General features: G+C 40.3%; 1 protein-coding gene across 1 annotated transcript; it reads left to right on the top strand.

Annotated features, from left to right (window-relative positions):
* Positions 1–9,671: 9,671 nt before the first annotated feature.
* apoeb (apolipoprotein Eb) lies at positions 9,672–12,402 on the top strand. The gene is made up of 5 exons (XM_026996597.3): positions 9,672–9,766; positions 10,212–10,278; positions 10,603–10,756; positions 10,955–11,242; positions 11,475–12,402. Exons 2-5 carry the CDS (start codon positions 10,236–10,238, stop codon positions 11,827–11,829), a joined length of 840 nt encoding a protein of 279 aa, XP_026852398.2. The 5' UTR covers positions 9,672–9,766; positions 10,212–10,235; the 3' UTR covers positions 11,830–12,402.
* The last annotated feature ends 273 nt before the right edge of the window (positions 12,403–12,675 follow it).

Here is a 12,675-nt window from a genome sequence, read left to right as displayed (position 1 = left end):
GGACAACACAAAAGTGACAAGTAGAGAATATTAAAGACCTATATTAAATATTAAAGACCTATATTAAATATTAAAGACCTATAGGAATATGCATATCATTATGCTCCCAAGTAATTTTATTAGGCACAACATTCTGGCTTGCAGGTCTTTGAAAGATGTGCTTCCTTTAACAGATAAAAGGTGACAAGTAAGAAAAGAAATAATGTGTCATCTTTTATGCTATCTTATCTTTCCATCACAGACACTTTGTTATGGAATTTAAATAATTCTCTGATACACCAGTGTGATCTGAGATTCACACAGAAAATGTTGATAAAAACAGTGAATTAACAAGTGATAAGTGAATTAATTAATTTTATTAGAATTCAAAATAATAAGAGTTAATTCATTAAAAAAGTCAAATGAACCACGGTTTTACAGACTAAAGACAAATAAATAGTTTTTTAAATTTTTAACTTCAAACAGTAGTGAAAACACAAAGTTGAACTGCATCACATAATAACAAGACCCAATTCAGATAAACTATCATCATTAACCCGAGGCTCATAGGTCCCATACAATAATAAAAACAAATAATAAAAAACAAATTTAAGGGTGTGTTTCAAAGTGATCCTGTATCCTGTACATAGTGAATTACTAATCACTATGGAATGACAGCATCTAGAACCCCTTCCATCTGATTGGATAAAGAGGGGGACTAGATTTACTGGAACATTGGGATATTTAAACCTTCTATTAAATTTGTAACATTAAGCCTCACATTCAAGTTTGATAGTATACCAGCTAACTGCTAAAATCACTAGCCCACTGTTGAACTGTCATTATGTTAACAACTGTAAGGAGAATGACCTAATGTTGCCTTGTCTCTGGTTGAAAACTTTGTACAATTTTTTTTTTTTATTTAAAAAAAAAAAAAGTAGTTAAACATGTAAAACATGTACATTTCATTCATACAAGCCTGACATGGTTGGTGATTTGGCCAGTATGCTGCATGTTAATGACCTGCTGTTGGCTTCTGACCAGGGTTATGTCTCTTTGTTTATATTGCTTGATCTGAGTGCAGCATTTGACACCATAGATCACAACCTTTTGCTAGATAGACTAAAAATGTTGAGATTAGGCGAACAGCCCTTTACTAGTTAAAATATTATCTAGCTGGTCAATACCAGTTTGTCAACCTACAACAATGTTAGCTGTGGTGTCCCACAAGGATCTGTTCTAGAGCCTTTGCTTTTTCTTTATATATGCCACCTCTAGGTGACATTATACATAAACACTGTGCTAGTTTCCACTGCTATGCTGATGATACTCAGCTATATGCCTCAGCCAAACCAGAGGACCTATATCAGCTTAGTATTACTGACAAATGCATAAAGGACATCAGACACTGGATGTTGAGGTACTTTCTCTCACTTAATCCTGACAAAACAGAGATGCTTCTATTGGGCCCAGAGACAGCTAAGACCTCACTCTCTAATTACATAATAAACCTCAGTGGTCTCCCAACCACATATTCCTTAACAGTTTAAGATGTTGGTGTAATTATGGATCCCAGTCTCTCCTTTAAAGCTCATGCAGATAATATTTCTCGGATTGCTTTTCTACGCCTCAGGAACATTGCACATGATGCAGAAAAGTTAATTCATGCATTTATTACTTCCAGAATGGACTACTATAATGCCTTACTATCTGGCTGTACCACTAAGTGCCTAAACAAGCTCCAGCTAGTTCAAAACACTGCAGCCAGATTTCTTACTAGAACTAGAAAGTTTGATTACATCATTCCTATCTTAGCTACTTTGGCTCCCAGTAAAATTTCATTTTGATTATAAAATACTTCTATTGACCTAGAAAGCATTGAATGTTTTTGCCTCAAAGTAACTTAGAGAATTCCTACTGCATTACAACCCTCCATGTCTGATTAGATCAAAAGGTGCTGGCTCTTTACTAGTACCAAGAATAAGAAAATCCACTGCAAGGGGCAGAGACTTTTCCTATGAAGCTCCCACACTATGGAATAACCTTCATGTAAATATTTGAGACTCAGACAGTCTCAATATTTAGGCTAGGCAGAAAACCTGCACAGGCATTTTATTATTAACTACTTCCTATCGTAGGTAAAGTTGTAGATCTGGGCATTGATAGTTATAGTAAACTGAGATGTTATGATGCGGTCACTTCACCTCTCTTTTGTCACTCAGGTTTGTTGACTGAGAGCGGTGCAGTGCTGATGTTTCAGGGTGCCTGGTGCACCATGACATCAAAATTCCTGATATTCCTTCTTGTGCTTTCCTTTTAGCTGTTCTGCCATAGCTAGAGCTGCTGGAGTCCATCTCTGCACATTATAGTTCCCCATTTTAGACACACTCATACCTGGACAATAATCTATTCTCTCTTTCTGCCGAGGTTCACCTACCCCTGACGTCGTGATGTTACTGAGCCTCAACTGCTCTCAGCTGCCATGGCTCCTCGCACCACCCCCTGATGCCCCCTGCTGTAGGCCACTACTCTTCCACCCCAGACAACTTCTCTGTTGGCCTTGACAAAAGTTCTCATGCAAGATGGATTTCAGACATACACTGTCGAAACCGGACTAGGACATCTAGATAACTGGAATAAATATTCATTATTATTATTATTATTATTGTTCCCTCTCACTGCTTATTTTGCTCTTTTATATTGTTTATATTGTTACTATTATAGTGTCTGTTATTGGCCAGAGGAGAACGGCACCCCCCTGATTTCCTTGATCCTCTCGTTTATTTGTTCTTATGATTAATTTTGTTCTTTATTGCTTATTTAGTTCCTGTTGTGGTGTTCGTTGTCCACTAGAGGAAGATGAGACCCTCTCAAGCTCTAGGGAGCTGCTCCTCACCACTGTCTCCCTTGGCTTCCTCACGGGGGGCTTGCACTCCGACATCTGTAAAGCTGCTTTGTGACAACGGCCGTTGTAAAAAGTGTTATATATAAGCATTATATATATATATAAATTTGACTTTAACTTTTATTTGTGTGAGTAGACAGGAATGCCATTACACTAATAGAGTCATTTATTCTAATTAGCAAATAATTAGAAAAGAAGTACTCATGCCTGTTCTTTTTGATTTCTTGGTGTGGTGTAGTTTTCTTGGATATCTGTTTAGTATTTCAGGAAAAAGGTTTACTAACACATACAGTGAGATAATACAAGATAATTGGATAGTTTTAAACCAAATCAATATTGTGCTATAAGAGAACCATAGTATCGCCTGATTAGACTGGCAAGCATAGACCTCAAAACCATCAGAAATATTTTGGTGTTCTGAAAACAAACTCACCTTCCCTACAGTTAAGATGCAGGAGGCCCTACAATGCGTATAAATTTCACATCCAGTTATCTTGTCATCACCTGCACTTGTGACCAAATTGAAACAATAATGAACAAAAACATATTTGCATTATAACTTATAGCACACACACAGTGTGCTGTGCGCTGCTTTACACTGAAGTCCACCTGAACTGGTTCTTTCTTCCACCAGGTTGCCAAGCCAACATCTTCTATGCTGATGAGCCCAAACCTCAGTTGGAGCAACTCACTGGTGCTTTCTGGGATTTTGTTGCCCAGGCAACACGCACAGCTGAGGACACACTGAAAATGATTAGGGAGTCTCAATTGGCACAGGAAGTCAAGTAACTGAACACAATTGCAAAATGACATTTGTTGACACAAGATTGCATTTGTTGATTTGTTTATCTTTTTTCTACTCCTACAGCTATGCATAAAAGGTCTTTGTCAGGTGTGCTTCCTTAAACAAATACATTTTAACATGTAATAGCAATAATGTTATAACATTAATGATAACATTTATTCCATGTTATCTCTCTGTGACAACCACTTTGTTTTGGAATTTAAATAATTCTGTAATACCCAATGTGAGCTGAGTTTCACATGGAATGTTGATACAGGGATAAGTGATCACTCACTTTAAATGTCAACTGAACCACAGTATCATGGACTACATGCAAATTAATAAGGATAATCCGTATCACATATTAACAGGGCCCAACTCAGATAAACAGTCCTCATTATCTCCAAGCTCACGGGATAAGTAGAATAATAAAAGCTAATTAGTTTGAGGGTGTGCTTCAAACCCATCCTGTATGTTGTAAATAATGACTCACTATCGAATAGTTTTGCAATGACAGCAAGTGAGCCGATTTGCTAAAGAGGGGAACTAGATTTACTGGAACATTGGGATACTTAGATCTTCCGTTAAACTTGTAACATTAAACCTCACATTCAAGTTTGATAGCATACCAGCTAACTGCTCAATGACTAGCCTGTCAGTATGTTAACAACTGTAAGGAAAATTACCTAATGTTGACATATCTCTGGCTGAAAGCTTGGTACACACTTCAAAACATTTTAAAACATTTATAAACATGGTTATAAACATGTAAAGTATGTACATTTTATTCATACATGCACACTTGACATGGTTGGTGATTTCGCCACTATGCTGAAATAAATCTTTCTTGTCAGTTGTTTTGATTTGCAGTACAGTCTGGAACACATTACACTCACTAGGACACACATTTGTCTCCTATGTGTTGAGGTGCATTGTGGACTGTAGGACAACGTAGAAAATTACAATTTAGTTTTCTATCTACACAACAGATCATACGACATCTTAAAAATCAGTAGGTTTGGACTCAGAATTAGAAAAAGTGCAGAGTTCAGGGCAACCACTGGAACCAGTTTTTGATAGGGAATAATAAAAAGATTTTATTCAGTCACAGAGAGAGAACTGGGCCAAACCACTCTGTGGAGGGAGATACAGTGGCTGTCGTCAGCTGGAAGCTCCAAAATCCATTAGTGTTTAAAACACATCCAAAAGCCAATATCACCATGTTTTTATACTTGAAATCTGTGATGCAAGAAATTCCTTCATTTAAAAAAAAAAAGCCTAGAGCTAGTTATATTCACTTGCCTACTTAACATTTCTAAGTATGTATTTAACTTGTCAGCATCCACTAGTCCAGGGGGCAGGTGATCTTATCTGGAAAGGGCTTGCGTGGCTGAAAGCTCTCATTCCATCCGAACAGGGGCCACACCAAAGATAGACCAGCTGATTAAATAAGTAGAATGCTCCTGCATGGTTGGATGGAAACCCTGAGGCTACACCGGCCCTTTCTGGATAAGACTGCTGATAACTGTACTAGTGCTACATTCTACAGAACTAGAGTCAAAATAGAAAATATTAAATACAGAGGAAAACCTGTGTTTTGTGTGAACATTACTTGATATAAGATTTGCATTTGTTATATGCTTTTAGAGTGATATAGATACTCCAGAATTTACCCACAATCCTGACACATTTATCTTTGACTTCTATGATCCTTGTATGCCCTCTAGTGATAAATTACTATCATCTTCTGGACAAAGACCCTGTTTACATTGATGTTTATTGATTTACATACAACATTCATCTGACACTTTTATCCAAAGCAACTTAGAATTATGAATGAGGACAACTTGAGCAATTGAGGGTCACAGGTCTTGCTCAGGAGCCCAACAGTGGCAGGGCTTGAACCCACATAAGTAGGACTACCCTAAAGAGTAGCAGCAATGAGTTTCATGCCTTCTGTACAAACCTAAATACTGCTAATAGGTGTCATTTACAGCATTATGCTGACACTTCTCAGCAAAGGGACACTGTACAACTTGAGGCCTTGCTCAGGGGCAACCTGCTAGTGGTGGGGATTGAACTAGCAATATACTGATCATGAGTCAGGTACCTTAACTACTGAACGCACACACGCACTGTCTCTGCATACCATTGTTCTCCCACATGCTCATGTTAGAACATTAGAACACAAACCTCTCTGTCCAATCATGCAGACAGGCCAAACCTTACAGCAGCCAACATACATGCTTGATCCTAACATCCTAATCGAAGAACTACCAAAATCAGCTTGAGTTCCCCTTTGTTTCCTTACAAATGCTTTAGGTTACCAAATCAAAGACCAAACACAGGGCTGGTTTATCTTAATCTTTGATTTAGATCAGCTGAGATGAATTTTGGTCATTTCATTCACAGTATCTTAATTTCATTTACATTTTTGGCATTTGGCAGATGCTCTTATCCAGAGCGACAAAAGTGCTTTATCATTTACTCATTGATTGCATGCCAGCCAGTACAGTAAGTTAGAGTGAAACACACCATTGCACTAGGATACTGCTAGATACCAGAGTTTATGCGGACACCACCTTAGTACCAGTGATACCATCCCTAGTAACGTTTCTGCTAACACATCTGTAGTTACTAAACCTTGATCTGCACAACATTGACTTATTCCTGAAATCCATACATGTTCTGGGAAGCAATTTTGAGCTGCTAGGTGGTTTCAGATTTAGGTCACTGGTCTCTCTGCCATATCTCAGCCGGGAGCCGTTTGGCCTGGTTTGCTAAATGAGGTGAAGAGTGACTAATGTTGATGGAGAGCAGACAACTTTCCCATCTGTCACAAGTAAGATGTGAATCACAGACCACAACAACCAGCGCAACATAACAGGGGTTACGAGAGTTCACAGGTTACCAGGGTTCACAGCCTCTAGGACAATCTGGAGTATGTTTTTCTATGAGTTCAGTTTTTAGTTTGCGCTAATCTGGATTTCACTCTCTATTGTCACCATCAGCCGCTGCCATTCATAATACAATAAATATCTTACATTTACATTCAGCTTTGCTTTACTTTAGTTGATTAACTCTGATTTATTCACATGTCTGGTTGGAGCTGTGTGAGGAAGTAGGGTGTTAATGCTTTGACTACCACAAGGCAACCAACACTACAGACTGGATCTAAGATAGCAAGGCCACATACAGTCCACCATTACCACAGTTCACTCCAGTCACAACTATAGAAGAAGAACACCTTCATGTTTTCAGCGATGACAGCCAGACAGAGTAATGAACCTATAAGTGGATGAGCCGACCCTCTACGGCATGCTTTATGTAGCTTTAGACTTCAGGAGAAGAGGGGACTCAGGAGAAGAGGGGACTCAGGAGTTGCCAGGAGCTGCAGCACAAAGAGCAGACAGGCATTAACTTACAGCAGGCCACATTGATTCACCTGACGTTTCTCAGTCAAGCTGAGGTACTGGACTAGTAAGCCGAAGGTTGCTGGTTCAAGCCCCACCACTGCCTAGCTGCCGATGGTGAGTAGGAAGGGAGACTCTGGGAGTCGGGGTAGGATCACATTCCCAGTGACCTGACCTGTCTGCTTTTGTAAAAGGAACTTTTCCCTTTTCCTTTCTGTTTTGTTAAAGAAGAACATGAGTTGCCAAACTTTATCCTTTAACATGCTTTATGACTCAAAGCCCATAATCCGCATTCTTTCATTTGAACTTCATCTTTTTTGCAGTTTGAGGAAACAGATGCAACTCGATCAGGAAGTGTTTGAGAACCCCTGCACATGGCACCAGCCTTTAACTTGAGCCAGATGTGACATCAGCACAGTCAGAAATCATCTCATCACTTGGCTGTTCTCTCTCTCTCTGACACAGACACACACACACACACACACACACACACACACACACCGCTACAGCATGTAAATATTTACAATTGCAAAATACCAACACATTAGGAATCAGCTGTCCCTTAGACTCACTTACGTACAGTGAAACTATTACAGAGTTAAGTTTACTCATTTGTTCCCCCTCATTGGTCCCTGCCATGCTTTTTCAGGTTGTCCTCAGGCATATTATCAACTAAATGTTTCCCACTGGTTCATTAGAACATTCTGCACTAATTACATTGAATGAAAAAAGAAGAAGAAAAATTGTGGTCAAATAGAGCAAAAATAAGACAGAAAAGTACCTACAACCAACATTTTAAAAATTCTGTTCTAACTTTGCTAATTTACCCAGGGTGAGAACTTGCTGAAATAAAGTTTTTCTATTTAGTGTAAACTTTTAGCACACTTCCATTCACTGATAAAAGTTTATCTATTTAGTGTAAACTTTTAGCACACTTTCATTCACTGATAAAGTAGATGAATATGGTTCATATGAGTTATTTAATGATTAATTGTATGGTTGTCATGCATGCTGTTTGTGTGTCATTGTATGCGTGTGTGCATGCATGTGTGAGTGAGAGATATACATACAGACTGAGAGACATAGAGAGAGAGAGAGAGAGAGAGAGAGAGAGAGAAACAGGGAGACAGGAGAACATTTAATGAGACGTAAGAGCTTTGTAGAATGTGCAGCAGTGAAGTGAGGCTGGCGTGTTAAACTTGATATCCTGCATATAACGTGCAGTAATCCTCCCAGGCTCAGATCACAAAGCCATGTGTTGTTTGCGTGCGCTTCTAGGGCTACAGGAAGCAAGGGTTGCAGGTGGAGAGAGGAACAAGTCAGGACAAGAAGCTGATCATCGAAAAGGTGGTGACTAGCTGTGCGCCACAACAATATTCTTACACGGTCACCAAAGGACATCAGATGCTTTTATTTAAGAAATATCTGAGGGAAGAAAACCCTTCCACGTGTGCTTTGGACTTTAAACGGACCATCAGGAACTGGCGCAGATTGTAGCGACGGTTTCCTAAGGACGCTGGCACTCAAAAAAAAAAAAAAAAAAGTACATATTGCGATTAGTTTAGCTAACTAGATAGGAACACTGGCACATCATTACCTTAAAAGGCCCCAATTTTAATCACATTGTCTTGATAATTGGTACCAACAGTTTTGTTTTTATAATGTAAATATTTCGTGACAATGTTTTTTGTCACATACGTATATAAGTTTCTAACTTCGCAGATTCCCTCCATCCATCCCAGCAGGCTACAGACAGTGACAGAGAACATGAACGTCTTCCTAATCTACCACAAACTGCAGAGTAGATTACTGCACATCAACGCGTTATCAGCCTGCATTGTAAGATCATAAATCTTTTATCTGGAATCCACGTCTTAGCGTTGGAAAACATGTTATACTGCTACAGCCTACATAGGTCGTGAGCCTATAGATTAACGTTATAGACCATTTAGTTTAAAAGGCATCGTCTGATAATAATAACTACGCTTATTTGGATCAGTAATCTAGCCAGAAAAAACCCCCAAAGCGCTTATCTGTCACACACTTTGACTGTGAAATAGAAAAAAGGCGACCTGTGATGGGCCGTAAAAATGATAATGAACGATCAACATGAACGTCACGATCAGCCCCGAGGACAGACGTCTGCATGAGCGCTGGCGCCAGAGTAATACATCCTTAAAATGTTTTTAAAAGCAATGAATGAATCAACGGACACAATCTACTTGTATATAGACTGAAATCCGTAATATTTAAAAATACAGGCCTACCCAAAATGACTTAGTAAGAATAAAGAAAAAGACTTTACATGAGAAAGCTGCCTTTGATCATTCATTCATTATTAAATTCTGACCTCTTTTTCATCAGTAATATGCAGACCAACCTCCTTCAACTTCAAAAAGTCCAGGGCTACTTGTATAATCTTTTCAAATTCATGATTTAATGTTAACCATTTCCACAGACTTCGGCGATTCAGCGACCGTTTAAAGCCTTCATTATGAAATTCTGTAAGTACAGCAAAATTACGCAACAGGTTCCTGCAGATCTGCCGATGTGCGTGTCTGCTGCTGACGGCGGTGATGCGCGCACAAAGGAACAGACGCACGTGAACGCTCGCGGGGGCACCGAGGAGGATATAAAAGTCCCGGCACCCAGTCGTCAGTTCACAGAGGAAACGGGACTTCTCAGGTGAGTGGAACATTTTGCCAAGCAGTTTCACACAGATACTTCACTTTTTATTTTCTCTCTCTACTATCACCTAATTTTTAAACTACGAGATAAAATTCAAAAGTTTTATAACAGTTCTTATGTCAGTCGTTTTGCAAAAAACAACAACCCAAAAAACCGATACTGCGTAATATTGCAAATCATAATGTTCTTATTAGCCGGACTATTAGCCTGAGTTTAATGTTAATGTCTATTAGCAATTTTAATATTACGATACTTTTGAATTACACCTTTGTAATGTTAGACTTCGAGATTATATGATCTCAATAGGAAAACAAACATTCTGTCATGTTATAATACTACACTTTCCCTCCACTTTTGCTTTGTTAAGCCATAATGATCACTTTCCAGTTGTAACTGTGATTAACTCACTGCACTGCCTGTTGCTCTCTCTCCCTGCTTACAGGTGTACTTGTCTGTCTCTACCAGTATGAGGGCTGTAGCAGTAGTTCTTGCGCTGGCAGTCATTACTGGTAAATTCTTTTAATCCATTACTTTCTTTGTCGGCAACATAATCAATATTAGCATCTGAGTTACTGAGTCTGAGTCTGAGTCATTTGTGCCCATAATGAAGAGTTTCAGTTTGTACAAACATTTTTGTGATTTTCCTGCTGCATTGTACCTGACTTGTGTAAGATGATAAACATCATCTGCACTGGAATTCGGAATAACTGATTTCAGCTTTGTATTCCAACCATTAGGCCTCATTCCCCATGAATGTGATAATTGATAATGTTATGGCTAATTCAGCCCTGTTTAGCAGCAGCCCGTATTTCTAATGGTCTCTCACCCTACAGGCTGCCATGCCCGTGCTTTGCACCAGGCCGATCATCCTCAGACCAAATGGGAAGAGACTCTGGACCGTTTCTGGGCCTACGTCTCAGAGGTCAACACCCAGGCTGATGGTATGGTGGAGAACTTCAGGAGCTCTCAGCTCAGCAAGGAATTTGAGTAAGTCACCACAGAAGCACCACAAACGCCTCACTGATGTCTATGCAAGTAGCAGCTTGTTTTGAAGAGAAAATGTCCCATATTCTGGATCGTAACAGAATGGCACTCTGTGGCCATTTGGCAATGCATCACTGCTCCATAACTAGAGCACCATATACTAATGTATCTGTGCCATGCCTGCCTTCCCTTCCACTGCAGTACTCTGATCATGGACACCATGGCCGAGCTTAGCATGTACAGAAAGGACCTGGAGAGCAAGCTGGGCCTGTACACCACAGACTCCGCTGTGAACCTGAGGCAGGACCTGGAGTTGCTGGCGAGCAAGCTGCAGTCCGACATGGAGGATGCCAAGGAGCGCTCCACCCAGTACATGCAGGAGCTCTCCACCATGATGGAGCAGAACGCAGACGATGTCAAGAACCGCATCAACACCTACACGCACAAGCTGAAGAAACGCTTGGGCAAAGACGCGGAGGAGATACGCGAGTGAGTATGAGTGAGGAATACTGGGGAGAGAATGTCCTAAGATGGGAATCCTGGGGGAGGAATTTCATGAAATGTTGTTGAAAACTGACAGTATAAAACTGTTGCCTTGCACAAGAACCATAGTGCCACTCTTAGCCAGTGACACTCCAGAAGGCTTGCGTGTTGGATTTGTTTGTTGCCCAAGTTCCTGCCTTTACCATTAACCCATTTTTTGTTGGTGAACGTTTTTCAGCACCGTCGCCACGTACCTAGGCGAGCTGCATTCCCGCGCCTCCCAGAACGCCGAGGCAGTGAAGGACCACCTGGAGCCCTATGTGCAGCAGATGCAGGACGGCATGGGCCAGAAGCTGGGGGCCATCAACCAGATGATACAAGACCAGGCCCAGGACATAAGCCAGCAGCTGGAGTCCAAGGCCGCCGTGCTGAAAGAGCAGCTGGAACAGACGGCTGAGAGCCTGCGCAGCTCCCTGGATGGCCCCATCGAGGAGTTGAAGAGCCTCCTCAACCCCTACACCGACAAGATCCGGGAGCAGCTGCAAACCATCATGGAGAAGATCAAAGAGGCGGCGCAGCTCCCGCAGGTCTGAAAGGCTGCGTGAGCAAGAACAGTGGCTCTGGCTCAGCAGAGCGGGCGCTGTTTGTTACTGATGCTTTACGTTCATTTCGGTGGGTGGAAGGGGAACAAGAAAGGCCAAACCAGTCTTTGTATCGAAACGTGAACTAATGCTTAATACTCACAATGTCTGCTCTCTCAGTATTAATCCACTGTCTTAAGAATAAACCCTCAATAATGTCTTTCCTAATAGTGCAATAGGGCATTGTTATAACCGTCTTGGCTAGTCTGTCTTATGTACTTGTGTACCATGTTGGTCATTAAATCTCAAATAGGTTGTGTGGCCTTTTGTGCAATGTAAAAGGCAGGTTAGTGAACTCTGGGCCAAATTGGCACCTTTTTAATAAAACCCGCCCAAAAAAACAAAAACCATTAGCTGTAATAAGGCGTTTTGTCTGCAACATCTCCATAAACAGAGTACACTGACAAATGTTAGCTGAAAATCTGCAAACCAACGTTGACCTGATTCCTTTTGTGATTGTGTGCATTGCTGTTTTTTGGAACCTGTTTGCAATAAATTTATGTAACTGTTCACAACACAACCAAAGCTGTCTGGTTCTTTTATCCTCGTTAAGAGTAGTCAGCTCCACCTCACTGCCATCCCATTTCTGTTTCAAACACAAAAAATACAAAGCACATTGTGATTAACCATACAGAGAAAAAGGGTTTCGGGATTAATTTGGCTATGGCACCTGTGGTCTGTATCAAAAAAGTCACAATCAAAACAAAATTAACCTTCTGTAGTAAATCACAATCTTGACAAAAAAACAAAACAAAACAAAACAGTGAATTTAGCATCTTATAAAAATCATAAAGGAAA

The sequence above is a fragment of the Electrophorus electricus genome, chromosome 14, assembly GCF_041902795.1.
Source record: "Electrophorus electricus isolate QZ-2024a chromosome 14, ASM4190279v1, whole genome shotgun sequence".
Classification (NCBI taxonomy): Eukaryota; Metazoa; Chordata; class Actinopteri; order Gymnotiformes; family Gymnotidae; genus Electrophorus; species Electrophorus electricus.
This window is presented reverse-complemented; position numbering and strand designations above follow the sequence as displayed.